We start from the raw sequence: 13,888 nt of genomic DNA, 5'->3' as shown, positions 1-13,888 counted from the left end.
GAATGAACGCCTCGCCCGCCGCCCCTCGGCCTCATATAGAGCACGCGCCGCCCACGTGACGCACGGGGAGCCGTTAGCGGCTGCTCCAGCGGCCGAGTCCATTTCGACCCTCTCGGTGGGGTGCAGAGCGGCGCGAAGCGAAAGGGGAAAAGGAGGGGTGAAGCCAGCTGGTACGTGGAGCCGCTCCCGCTACCCTAAGAGTGCGCGGAGGCGCCACGGAGAGGAGGGTTACGGAATAATGTCCGGGGCGCCCCGGGGCTCAGGGCAGAGCCGGGCGGAGCTGCCCTTGCCCACGGTGGAGCGCTCCACGAGGGACGGGTGGCGGCGGGACGACGGGGGCGGGGTGAGGGGGGAGAGCGCGCCGAGCCCGCTTAGCTCCCATTGGTCAGAGCGGCGCCAGGGGCGGGACACGCGTGCGGAGCTTGGCGGCTATTGGTTGCGGCAGCCTGAGGGCGGGGCGCGGCGTGAGGGCGGCAGCCGCGGCGTGAGGACGGGGGGCTCGCGCCAGACACCCGTCAGGGATCGCAAATGGTTCACAGCCGAAGAGAGAGATTTATTAAGAGTTCAAGAAGAGAGTTAAAGAAGTTTTTCACTACAAGATTTTTACGAGGCATTTTTGTCATTTTTATTTTGAGCTGTGCTTCAAGGGTCCGTACTGGGACCAGTGTTATTTAGTATCTTCATTAATTGCATAGATGAAGGGTTGGAGTGCATCCTCGGCAAGTTTACAAGTGACACCAAGTTGAGTGATGACGTTGTTACCAAATCCTCTGAAATCATTGGGATAAATAAGACCCTCTAACGAGTCAGGCATTACTTTATTCTCGGCCAAGGGGGAGTGTGTGGGTGTGGCTGACAAAATCCTGGCCTCTACACAGATGCAAATACAGAACTTTAATGTTTATATATGTATTTTTAGCAAATAAATCAAGATTCACTGGTTCTAAATTACAGAATTCTTGTGCATTAATTAGTATTCTGTCTTCTGTTGGATATTGATTTCTCACTTCTCTTGCAAATTAGTCTATATTCTTCAGTCTTTTTATTATCTTTTTCCCTAAGTAGGGACCTTCCAGGACACATACTGAGTCTTTGTTAGTCTCTTTTTTGTCTGCTGTTTTCTGCAGAATGTCATTGTGGTGCATAAATTGTGCACTCCTTGTATCCAGTTTCATCAACAGACCCCTCTTTCAGGTGTTGTTAATTGAAGCATATCAAGGTTATTCTAACAAAACTTAGAGTTTCAGTGATTTTCTCAAGCTGTGTGCCCATAAAAGTAGCTTATGGCAACTTTGATAAATGCAGGCTAAAAGTGGTTTTACACACTGCTTTAATAATATCCTGGTTATGATTAGCAGCGAGGCTGAACAACTGTCCTTTGTGGAAAGGCTGAGAGGGTTGGGATCATTCAGCATGGAGAGGAGAAGCTTCAAGGTGACCTAGCTGTGGCCTTCCAGTACCTGAAGAGAGCCAGCAAGAAAGATGGAGAGAGACTTTTTCACAAGGGCCTGGAGTGACAGGACAAGGGGGAATGACTTCAAAGTGAAAGAGAGCAGGTTTAGATTGGCTGTTAAGAAGAAATTCTTCCCTGTGAGGGTGGTGAGACACAGGAACAGGTTGCCCAGAGAAGCTGTGGATTCCCAATCCCTAGAAGTGTCCAAGGCCAGGCTGGACAGAGCTTGGAGCAACCTGGGATAGTGGAAGGTGTCCCTGCCCATGGCAGGGGGTTGGAACTGATCTTAGAGGGCCCTTGCAACCCAAACTGTTCCATGACTGTGTGATAAAAGTACTTATTCTGTCTCACGAGAAAGGTAAAGCTGTGTATCCATCACCTGGCTGTCAGGCTAACAGGATGGCAGGTGGGAGTGCTTGGGAGGGAACTGAAGCGGCAGCTTTGCTGGTTTGTCATTGCTGGTGCTGGAGTACAAGACAGAAAGAACTTGGATTTGTTTCTCAGGATGACAGCTACAAAAATACCAGGATTTCTGAACAAAACCTTTGGATTGATGCACAGGAAATTCTGCCTGAATATGAGGAAGAACTTTATTGGGCAGTGACCAAGACCTGGAATGTTTTTCAGAGAGGCTGTGGAGTCTCCCTCACTGGAGATATTCCAGAACTGACAGGGTGCAATCCTGTGCCCCGTGCTCTGGGTTGACCCTGCTTGAGCAGGAAGGTGGGACAGGGGAGCCACTGTGCTGCTTTCCAACCTGCCCCATTCTGTGGTTCTGTGCCTCTCTAATAATGGTGAGATGAACGTTTTCCAAGCTGGAAGCACACCCCCGGATGCATACAGCCACAACTGAACTACAGTACCATCAGAAAAAACAAGTGCAAGCCAAGAAGGCACCCAAACTGTGTTCAGTGAGAAAATGGCACATTGGAGACACTGGTTGCAAAGATTAGAAGAAATCCTGGGTATTTATTCAAAGAGCCACATTTTCTACATCAAAGCCAGCTTTGTTTTATCTACTCATGGCTGCTTTTAATACTGCATTTTTGACTCTTGATTGCCAAAGGTGAACCTAGTGACAAACAACACTAGTCTCCTTCTCTATGAAATCTGGAAGGCTTTAGGTTTAAAAATAAATCAATCACTCCTGTTCAAACATTTTGAATTATTGAAGAGAACGTTGTATTTCCATCAGGATTTAAAGTGGGCAGAGTGCACATTTCCATGGAAAATGACCCAGTGTGCCACATCAGCACCGACATTGTCACAGGACAAGTAGTTCAGCTTGGTCCTATGGAGTATCCTGAGACCTTCAAGCGTTGCAGAGCAAACTAGGCTTTTGATTTTCTGGGAACAGGACTGCATTTTAATCATGATCTTAAAGAGTTGTCTCTGGGAAGTGAGAGGAACACAAACCTGCCACTTTTTGTGCAAAGCAGATTTGGAATCAGGTAAACTGTTTTTGGCTTTTTTAATACCTAGCACTACAGGCTTGGCTTGCTGACACATCAAACTAACGAGAGGTAGTTCTTGATCTGTGTGCAAATGCAATTAACAACAAAAATTCCCAAATGATTTTATAGATGCTTATCCACAGAACTTGTTCAGTGCATTGATCAACCTGCTCTTGTCTTTAACAATAGAAACCATCTCCATTATCAAACAAGCAAAGAGTATTATGTTCTATTTGCTTGGTAGAATGTTTTTTATTCCTGTTTGCTGGTTTGGAAAGCTGATGCTGGCTGCTAGCTGAAGTATTGTTGTGACAATTTTATCCTGTGGATAATATAAATTTCATGTAGCAGTTTGACAATCAAATAGTACCCTTAAGTCATGGCTGTTCCCAAGCAGTAAGGCCTGGATTTGAAGCAACGAGCTATACATGTGATCCTGCTACCCTGTGGAATGAGAATTCAGCTTTCTGACTCTTCTCTCCTCTGCGAACATTGAAGGTTTTAAAAAGAAGTAACTCCACACAGCCTTCTGATTTGTTCATACGTAAGCCAGAATACCAGTGACCAAGGTGCCTGTGAAAGCAAACACTGAAGTTAGAGGCTTAAAACAGAAGTAACTCAATAAATAAGCCCATTAGATTAAACTGTATCTTCTTAAAAATCATATTCTTAGGTTCAGTCTCATATTGCTCTGGAGGTTCCCAAGCCTCTGTCTGCTCAGAGAGGCAGAACTCCCCATCCCTGAACTCCCCATCCCTGGAAATGTTCAAGGCCAGGTTGGATGGGGCTCTGAGCAAGTGGAAGGTGTCCCTGCCCATGGCAGAGGGTTTGGAATGAGATGATCTTTAAAGTCTCTTGAACCCAAACCATTCTACAATTCTATGATTATGTCTTCCATACAAAAATTGTAATATTACATAGGGTTAGGGCTGCATCCACACTCCTCACATTGTACTGCTAATTGTTCTTGTAAAGAGAGTTAAAAAGCACGTACCATTCGCATCCAGGTTGGTAAAAAGCCTTTGTACAGAGACATAAACCCTTCACCCTGGACAGTTTGAATCAAGCAGTCCATGGAAGATTTATAGAGCAGACCTCTAGCAATGTGCAAGGAGAACAGTGTTAGGATTACACATACACAATTAAAAAAATAAAACATCCCCCTCATAAAAATAATTTGTGCTGAGATTTTTCTACAAGCCAAATGCTTTTGTAAGCTCCTTGGAGCCTAATCCAGAACTGAAATCTACTGGTTATGCTTAGATGGCCATCACAACAACACCCCCCAGACATGTACTAAATCAGTAAAATCATCACTAGAAAGATGAAGAGCAAATTATCAACTTAGCACTTCACTCCCACTGAAATCAGTCAGAGCCATGGTTTCAATGTGCTGCTGACAAGGAGGTCTGTGAAGTGTCCATACCTTCCCTGCTTATCTCTTGGCTGGTTCATTATCCGGGTTTTGACCACGTCTGCAGGAGTTCCCAGAACAGCTGCTACCAGCCCAGAGCAGGCACTGCCAACAGCAACAGATACTTAAGGAAGAAACCAAGATGTATCATAAAAATTTCAGCATTGTGATTTCAGTTCTTATAATGAAGATATATTAAAACAGTTATTATCAAATCATGAGTAATAACTCATAAACTTGATGTGGGAAGCTTACTCTTACTGCTCTTGCTCACATGTCCTCCCAGTGCCAGCTGCCCACACCTCTGTTTTCAGTTCTGGGTCAGGGATGAAGGACCCACAATAGGCAATTCATAACGTTTATATAAAGCAGATTTTTTCATCACTTAAGAGAGTAAAAGAGGATGTTCTGCAGAAGTTGTATCACTGTGCTCCCACAGATTAGAGTAAAGGTGTTTACATGCACCAACAAGGCACTTCTAGTGAGGGCACTTTTGTAGCAATGGTTGCATTCTTTCTCTTGTGTCTTCTATAAAGTGATGTTCTCTAAGGAAAAGAATAATTGTAAAGTTGCATTTCATCAGCAGTATCAAAATCAAAGAATGGGGTCTTCTGCTGGCACAGAGAGGCAGATGAAGACAGCAAGGCTGGAAATGCTCCACAATGGAAAAGGGTAATTGGAGAATACAGCACCTGCTAACACTGTGAGTCACACTATTGTCCTCAAGTGTCGTGTTCAGAAGCAAGAAGTGTTTCACTGTGTCATAAGTGGTCAGATCTGTAAAGAGGATAATGAGAAAAAACAGCACTGTCAGGAGTGAATGGTCTGTGCTGTTCACAACACAGGATGTTCATTTCCATTGAGGCTCCTGCCTTTGGCACAGCTGGCACTCTCAGTTTTTAATGAGGGCGTTGGCACCTCAGTCCTGTCTTTAGACATGTGAGCACATTCTCCTTTCTGCTCCCATCTGCTCTGATTTACCTTACAAATGATGCTGAGCTGTATCTGGGTGACCCTCACCAGCCCTGCTGCTGGCTCACCTTCCTGGCTTGGTCTCACACCTGCCTCATCAGCACACACTTCCCTACGGATCTGGATCTTGGTGAAGCCTGGCTGCCTTTGCTGGCTCTGCCCTGCTCACCTCACTTGGGTGCTGGGTTGTGGCTGATGAAGTCCCTGCTTTGCTGGCCGTGGGACCCCTTCAGCTTCTGGCTCACTTTTCCTTAAATTCAGGTAAAAACTTACTTTTAAGCCATTTGATTTCCACAGGACCAAAACACAGGCGCACGAGGCAGAGGTCACCTGCAGCGTGCTCCAAACAGGGCCCCAGGTAATCAGGACAGTAACACAAAGGGAGCAGCTGAGCTCCTTTTTCTTAAAGCTTTGGTGGGGCCTTAAGTGCTGCAGGCCAAGTCATTCCATTTACCTCCCATATTCACCAGAGCAGCTCTCTGGACGTTTGGTACCCATCCAGCCCAAAGTCCCCTTACTCCTCCTTCAGACAGGATCTTCAGAAATGCGTGGTGCACGCCCCGAAACCTGAAATCAAGATAAAACCTGTGGGTAGACAGCCCAGCGAAATCTTTGCATGTTCCAGTACTTTACTGCACTGGGTCCTCACAGAAGATTAGGAATTTATACCTGCAAGGATCTGGCACTCCAGATCGATTTTTGGATCTGTCTTTGACTTTCATGCCACAGTATTTTACCAGAGATACCGGTTGCCTTGCAAAGCAGTGATCTGGTCCCTAACAGCAGACAAGCCTTAGTTCCCACACTGGGTTACAATACTAAATGTATGTGACACCAAATGATGGCAGCAGTTTGGAATGCAAGCAGCAGCATGTCCTGGTATCTGCAGAAGAGTCTCAAGCTCTGCTGTGTGCCAGCTTTCCTTGTGCCTGTGCATCCTGCACGAGCCATTTCACTCGTGCTTTCTTCCATCTTCAGAAAGCGTCCTTCCCTCCCCATGGTGCAGTGCTGGCATGGGCGTGCTGCAGCACAGAGGATGGGTTTGTGGTCCCTGGGACCAATAAGTCAGAATAAAGAAGATGAGTATAAATGGAATAAGGAGGAGGTCTTGAATCCCGCCCCTCTTCACTGCCCAGAGCCATCAGGTGCTCTCCCTGTAAAAGGGCACAGAACAGCTGGGGAAAAGGGGCGGCAGAAAACACAGAGAAACACACCCTGGGCCAAAGAGGGATCAGTAACAGGGGAAGAAACACCAGCTCTGAGAGGAACCAACCGTAACGGCTTTCCTTCCAACTTCCTTTTTCCCTCCATCTGCATCTGCACCTTCACCAGATCAGTTGGGCTGGCAAAAAACTGTCCAATGGCACCTGCAGATATGCCTCCAACCACAGCTTTCCTGCCAAATGGAGAAAAATTGTGCTCCAGTATACACTGAATATTTTCACAGGTCACAGTGCTCAAGCTGAAGAGTTCAGCAGCACAACCCAGGTGGAACAAGTCTAAACAGTTATTCCATATATTAACAGCCAAAGCAAAGGTAATAATTGTGGTGGCTACAGGTTGTTAAAGTAGTCAGTAATATTTCTTTCAGTTTTCAAAATGGGTTAAAACTTACCTGGGAAAAAAAAAAAAACCAAACAAAACAAGGTTACATTTTGCTCTTTGCTTAAGGTTTAAAGGCAGGATGGCAAAGTACACAAGTAAAGGATGATGCTCCATGTATTACAACTCAATGCCCACCTGAAATTCCAAACTGCTTGCTGACATATAAACCTTTTCTTTCTCTCCCACTGCTACTAGATGAACTGTGTTAATTTTATGGGTCTATTTATTTTAGTTAAATCAGAAATTTCAGTATCATCCATAGGTCCCCCTTCCTGTAGCATTTTATCAATCCCATTCTAAAACCAGATACATTTTGGACCTAAGATTTGGCTGTAGGTCTCCTACAGTAAGGACAATCCCCAAGCAAGCAATAAATATGCATGAATATGCAACATTACCAGAGAGGAAAGCTTTCACCCTCTGCCCTGCCAAGCACAGAGTCACGGAGATATTCATAAGTAACCATCCGAACACCAGTGTATACTGTGGAAACAAAAGCAGGAGACAGTTCTCGGGTCTGCCATTTCTGGACCTCACAGTGAGAGAGAGATCAAGACCTTGGTTTATGACACTCCAGGGCTCACCTGGTCAGCTGGTCACTGCTCTCATGTTTGTGATCCGAATGGGGAAAGTGAGGGGTTTGCCTGGTGGCAGTGGGAGAGCCAGGGCGTTTTAGCATCAAGAAATCTCTCTGGCTGAGCCTGCACCCTAAGGAGATGGGACTGCTTCGCCTCCTTCTGGGCTGATGCCAAGCATGAAACCTCCACAAGTGCTTTTGAGGTTTGTTTTTGTCACCGTATTTCCAGCCAAAGCACAGAAAGCTGTTATTCGTGGCAAACCGCTAATGCATTTCTTTTAAACAATTGTATTTCTCCCTTGTGCCTGCAACCTCATCTTTTTTCCCATCTTTTTTCCTAATCTGTCCCCACTTCCTTCACATATGAGACATTTATTGTTCTGAGAACTCTTGACTGTCTGGACTTCCTGAACAAGACCTTCATGCAAAGATGACAGAGAACTTATATTTTGTTTTCCCAGAAGCCAGAATAAGGCCACGAAGGACTGGGAAGGGGAAGGAAGAGATGCTGTTGATCTGAAATCTCATATATTTCAAAGTGGGATTGCAGGCTAGCCTGAAAAGTCCTCACAGATATAATTAGAGTACAAGAAAATATGGCAAGTTCACTCCAAAAGGCTTGGCCACAGTGGGCAGGACCCTTCGTGTCCCATGACAAGCAGATATTCACCTATGTGGCGGTAGACGGCCGGCGTGGCTCCTTGCCAGAGCTTCCGTACGCCCTCCTCCTGCGCGATTCCCGCCGCCGTGCGCAGCATCCCGCGGTACGGCACCGCCGGCCCGGCCGCCGCTCCGCCGCGGCGCACGGCAGCTTCACCTTGGATCTGCAGCCGGGTTTTCGTGAGATCCAGGGGAAATGTCACTGCGGGCAAAGGGCCGGGAACACGGTGAATACGAGTACGGCTGCAGGGAGATCTCCCGTGCCGGGAACAGCCTCACCACAACGCGCTGCCAGCCCAAGGGGCAGGGGCTGTACCCAACAGAGTCCAGGAGATCCCTGGAGAAAAGGAGAATTCTCATCCAGGTCTGTTAAAAGTGGCTCTCAGCACAAGAAACTAAATGACGTTCCTGTCAAACACACAGTCTTTCTCCCATATTTAGTTTTGCAGATTTCTCATGCAAATATGTGTACCTTCTGAGGGACTCAGGATTAAAAATCCTGTTCCAGTTGCTCCCCCTGAATACAGAGCAGTCATATGTCTCAACTGATCATGTGGTCTTTCCAGTTCTGTCCAGCCACTGTCCAGCACGGTGGCAGCACATGTTATGGTCAGGAACAACCCCGCAGAGGTCATTATAATGCTGACATACATTCAGATTCACCTACAAATTTACATACGTATCTGTCCTACAAACCACCCTAAAGCATGCTTGCTTTCATTATACAGGCACAGAAATAATGTCTAGCCTGTTATTTATCTCACTGAAATAACTGGTGGCCATGAAGGAGATCCAAGGTGATCTCAGCTTCCCAGGGCAGCTCCTAAAACAGTACGGATACATATTTGTGTCCCTCATTTCGGTTCCAGGCCAGGAGTGCCTGGTGATGGACCTTTCCAGCCTGAGGCAGGGAAGGAGCAGGGCTTGTCTTTGTTTGATCCCTCTGGGACACAACAGGGTCCTTCCAAAGCAGGATTCAGTTGCCAGGGGAAGGCACTCACTGCTCAAAGCCTCAGCAGCTTTATAGTCTGTTTGTGCATTAAGTTTGGAGTTCATGTTTAAAGATTAGCAAACATTGAGAAGTTACAAATCCTTAGAGAAATGTAACTGACTTGCCTGTAAGAGCCTGTAGAAATTATAAAGAAGGTGCTGAAAAATATTCAAAATAAGTTACTTGGTCACAAAGCAGTGATACACAGATGCCAGTGGGCTTCTAGTCCATGTTTCACCAAGCAGTTTTCCAACTCCATTTTTATAAGCATCTCCACTGTGACCAGAAACTTAAGAGTTGATTTTTTGCTGATTAACCTTCATTGACTATGAAAAGGAAGTTCCTGAAGGAATAAGGCCTTGCTAGTAACTTAGGCAACAGATCTGCCTGCCTCTTTAGTCTTTCTCTGGAAACCCAGCCAATGCAAAGCTTAAATTAGTCACAACTGCACTGAGTTAATGACTGCAGCCCTTTGGTCTCCGAGGCAAAGATTTCATCCTGAAAAAACCCTCCCTCCAGCCACGGTCAGGTGGCATAAAACATTATGGAAAAGCCACGACTAGCACAGCAAAATGCAGATTTGCTGGAGCAGAACACTGAGGAATGAGGCATCCGGGGACTGATGTTCCCCCTGCCCCCCGTAAGTAAATCTGACCCCCCTTCCCTCTCGGAAAAGCACGGTGAGTTGTACCTAGTTCTGCCACAGCCGCTGCACAGGCTGACAGAGCGAATTTGCTGGCTCGGGGCCATCTCTCTGGAAGGGATAAGCTCCTCTCTTCTTCTGCAGGTGACATCTAGCATCTCACATGAACCGAGGGTAACCAGCCACCCTGCCCTGCTGAGTCTGCAAGAGCGGGCCCTAGCGCCGGTCAGCTCGGGGTGGTTTAGGAGCCAAGCTGCGGAAGGTCATGTTCCTCCAGCGCCAGCACCGGGAACTGCAGCAGCCCGAGCGGCTCTGCAGAGCTGCAAGGTCCTTCTGCAGTGACACAAGAGACTCCGGCGCAACAGGCTCCTGGGAAATGTAGTCTGTCACCAAGGCTGCTCTGTGCCTGAAAACCGGCACTGCAGGTACAGACACACGCACGGATTTGTCCATTATCTACATTAAAAAGAGTAATCATTAACGAGAGCTCAAGATTATGCGTGGGGTCTGTTTGCTTTGCGGGGTGCTGCCATTGGCAGCACTGCCTGGGGACCCCCAAACTCTGTTCCCGCGTCAAGCAGCTGCATCCGGGAGGGATTAATTGATCAGATCTGCTTTAGAAAGAGCTGCATTAGCAACAGCTACGTGCCGAGCTGAGGCTGCAGATTAGGCACGCAGCACTGCAGTTTGAACAAGGATCCCAGCAAGCCTGGGATGGCAGAAATGGATCATTTCTCAGAGCTCTTAAGTGAAAACTTTAAAGCTTTTCCTCGCTGAGTGCTGAAGTCCTGTTTTGTGCCAGTCCTAATTTCTCTTAAATTACTGTAGGGCTTTTCATTTATCATTAAGGCTCAGCTGAATCCCTAAGTTAATCATTAGCCTTTAGTCAGTAATCCTCATGCTGATTTGAAGATTTTTTTTGGTCACAGAAACATCCCAGAACACCTCTCCACACCTCTGACTGCCTAAAGCTTTGGTGTGTAGTCCCTTTTGAAATAATTCAGACAAATTAAGGGAGCATTGCAGGTGAAATATTCAGTTGCAGTTGGATGAATCTGTCTCATTGGTCACCAGTAATTGGTATTAAATTGGATCCTTCTTGGGGTCAAAATTCATTAGAATTCATGCAGGGATAAAACAAACTCCTGACAAAGCCGTGGTTAAAAATGGGGAGAGGGCATATTGCAATCTAATGCAAACATGCCTGGCTGCATGGAAGGTACGAGTGGTTCAGAGACTGTTTCTGGACAGTTCATGCCATCTGCTGTGGCACTTTGTGCCTCCCTCCACAGCTGTTCTGTGGGCTTGGGTCAGCTTGTGCCACACTCTATCAGCCTGTGTATCAGCGACTCGTGATGTGGGGTAGAGAGGACTTCTAGAGTTCACCTGCAGTCATCCTACAGTCCTCTGTCACAGCAGGAGAGCTTTGGAGTTACAGCAGGTTGCCCAAGGTCTTGTTTGGTCCCCTGAAAACCTCCCAGAATGAGGGTTTCACAACCATCCTTTAGCTCTACACCTCTGGGTCATTCTGTTTTCTCTATGACCATGCTGTAGGGAGTGGAAAACGACAACTAGATCCCTCCTTAAAGTAAACCTCATAACATTGCAGCATCCTATGGAAGGAGCAGCTCTCCACGGTCATTTCTAGCCTGAAGAAATAGGTTCTTTTTTAAACCAGATGATTGGCGGATGGCTGTGAAGAGGAGTATTCTCTTCCCAGCCTGGTGGAAGCTGCTGGGTGGAAGCACAGCAGCGGGGTCTGGGCCAGCTGTGTGCTGCTGGAGAAAGGCAGCCAGACTGCTCAGTGCCTTCACCTGTGCTTCTGTGTTAGTTCACTTGGAGAAAGCATTGACCACTGCCCAGCCTGAGGAAAGCTTGGCAGTGACTGTCACACATTCCCACTGGCTGTGTCCTCCTCACAATAGTACCTTGCATCTCATGTTCTTCACCAAATAATGCCCTAAAAGTACAACCTAAACAAAACAAAAAATACCAAAACAAACAAAAAGGCCTTTAATGAATGTCTTCACAGAGGCTTGAGGAATTGTCTGACCTGTATATATAGATCACTTCAAACTCACTACTCAGTCAGTTTATGAAAATATACCATGCATATAATGAAAAGATGAATTTTCTACAATATTACAAGGCCTTTAGCTCTCTTATCACTTTACCCCTTTATAGTAAGAGAAATAACTTAAAGGATAAAATAAAACTAGGAAATAAACATATAAAGAGCTGTGATAACTAAGCACAGAAGTGTAGAAATATCACAGTTAACAGTGATTTATCTGTTTGTTCCAGACAGTTTGCAAAATGGAGATCAACACCCCGCCCTATTTGTCACAGCTGACGTATGTGAGCTTGATCTTCTGCACCTACAAATAACATGTAAGATCCCAAGGTATTTCAAAATGACTGTTTAATGAAGAACATGCACCTAATTTTCACAGCTCTTAACCCCCTACTATCAGGTATTTCCTATATTTCTGCTGTGCTACTTTTACTGTATTGCCTGTCTGCACAGGTAGAAAGGTTCCTGTTTGTGCACCTCTTCCTGTATAGGAAGTGAGTTAAACTGTTTTTGTGTCGGAACTCAGAATGTCCCACAGACATTCTCGGACGTTCCAGACCCAGGTCAAAAGCATCTGAGACCCTGGCATGCAGCCAGAGACCCCTGTGGTTTTGAATCTGACCCATGGAACAGTTTACCAACTTTGCAGGAAGAACAAGAAGTCACAAAAGTTTAGATATTGTAGTAGAAGTAGTCACGCAGTGAAAGGAAGGATTTCTGAGTGCTGTACAGGGGGGTTTTAAGCCTTGTACACAGGGGTCCAAGTTTTGTACATGGGGGTCAGGAGTTCTAAGATGGAGGGACTTGGGTGTGCCCTGTCCTCTTTCTTTCTCCTTCCTAACCTCCATGTCTTTGGTGGTGTTGGCACTCACAGATTGGTTTAGAGTAGAAAGTCACTATTCAATATAGATAGTAGGTATTGGAGAAAAAGCATAAACATGTAGTACGTAATATATGATATAAAAGATAGCACCAGCCCCCTGAGAGGCAGAGTGCCTTTGTCTGAGCTGCTGAACGGGCCACAGCAGTTCAGGGAGAAGAATCTTGTAGATAACCAACAATAAACAACCTTGAGAACAGACAACAGAAGACTACTGAGTCTTTCTTCGAAGGCACGGGTTGGAGGAGGGACTTTTCCATCTTTCGGGGTCATCCCAATCCGGGGGTGAAACCCCACATTTTTGTATCTGTATTTGTTTATGCCCACTGCCTCTTGCCCTTTCACTGGGCCCCCTTAAAAGAGCCTGGCTCCATCCTCTTTGCACCCTCCCTTCAGGTGTTCACTGAGGGGATCCCCCTGAGCCTTCTCTTCCCCAGACTGAGCTGTCCCAGCTGCCTCAGCCTCTCCTGAAATGACAGATGCTCCAGCCCCTTTTTGGCACTTCACTTTTGGCAGAGGATCACCTCCCTCAATCTGCTGGCAGCACTTTCCCTGATGCAGCCCAGGGTGCTCTTGAGTGCAAAGGTCCATCTCTGACTCGTGTTCAACCTGGTGTCCACCAGGACCCCAAATCTACAAAGTTCCCGTCCACCCAGGTGCCCCCTCAGCCTGTATTGGTGAACGGTGCCCCCTCAGCCTGTATTGGTGAACGGTGCTGATCCTACCCAGTGGCAGGACTTGGCATTTCCCTGTGCTGAACTTCATTAAGGGTTTGGGTTTTTTTTGTTTGTTTGTTTGTTTTTGTTTTGGTGGGGTTTTTTTGGTGGTTTTTTTTGTTTTTTTTTTTTTTTTTGTTTTAACCAGGAAAAGCTGGACCAGGGGATCCTTGGGGTCTCTTCCGAGCTGTTAGTCTCTGATTTTGAGATAAGTCCCTCTCTGCCTGTTTTCCAGCCTGCTGAGGGGCCCGAGTGGCAGCACACTCATCTGGTCTGTCAGCCTCTCCTCCTGGTTTTCTGTTCTCTTCAAACCTGCTGAGGGTGTGTGGGGGTAGATGCTGACAGCACTTCCTAGGGGTTTTTTATACTTAATGTATTCTGTAAGTAATTTTGATGTGCCACTTTCACACATGCAAAGAAACTAATCTGACCTCTCTGAAACCTTGTCT

General features: G+C 46.5%; 1 protein-coding gene and 1 long non-coding RNA gene across 3 annotated transcripts; one reads left to right on the top strand and one right to left on the bottom strand.

The window, feature by feature from the left end:
• Positions 1-2,446: 2,446 nt before the first annotated feature.
• Positions 2,447-10,039, bottom strand: SLC25A27 (solute carrier family 25 member 27). 2 transcript variants are annotated; one of them, XR_005256559.1, is made up of 9 exons: positions 9,818-10,039; positions 8,146-8,337; positions 7,297-7,381; positions 6,567-6,689; positions 5,748-5,860; positions 5,014-5,098; positions 4,334-4,445; positions 3,902-4,004; positions 2,447-3,480 (listed from the first exon to the last, which is right to left on the bottom strand). XR_005256559.1 is itself a non-coding variant. In XM_038133824.1 (9 exons), the coding sequence occupies exons 1-9, from the start codon at positions 9,918-9,920 to the stop codon at positions 3,409-3,411; spliced, it is 969 nt and encodes a 322-aa protein (XP_037989752.1). In that variant the 5' UTR covers positions 9,921-10,039; the 3' UTR covers positions 2,447-3,408. The 2 variants fall into 2 exon arrangements, 1 of the variants encoding a protein (XP_037989752.1); XM_038133824.1 differs by having other exon boundaries at positions 4,334-4,426.
• Positions 8,344-12,464, top strand: LOC119699832. Its single transcript, XR_005256560.1, has 3 exons — positions 8,344-9,766; positions 9,914-10,194; positions 12,074-12,464. It is a non-coding gene; the product is annotated as an uncharacterized LOC119699832 (long non-coding RNA).
• The last annotated feature ends 1,424 nt before the right edge of the window (positions 12,465-13,888 follow it).

This window comes from Motacilla alba, chromosome 3 (genome assembly GCF_015832195.1).
Source record: "Motacilla alba alba isolate MOTALB_02 chromosome 3, Motacilla_alba_V1.0_pri, whole genome shotgun sequence".
Lineage (NCBI taxonomy): Eukaryota > Metazoa > Chordata > Aves > Passeriformes > Motacillidae > Motacilla > Motacilla alba.
Note: the sequence above shows the minus strand (reverse complement) of the source record. Positions and strands in the feature narration are given on the sequence as shown.

Excerpts from the sequence above, each read along its gene's own strand:
- SLC25A27 (XM_038133824.1), bottom strand. The coding sequence starts at position 9,920 with ATGTCACCTGCAGAAGAAGAGAGGAGCTTATCCCTTCCAGAGAGATGG. Across the intron at positions 7,382-8,145 it reads GGCCGTCTACCGCCACATAG|TATACACTGGTGTTCGGATG; the intron begins GTGAATATCTGC and ends TTGTTTCCACAG. Across the intron at positions 4,005-4,333 it reads CCAAGAGATAAGCAGGGAAG|AGGTCTGCTCTATAAATCTT; the intron begins GTATGGACACTT and ends GCACATTGCTAG.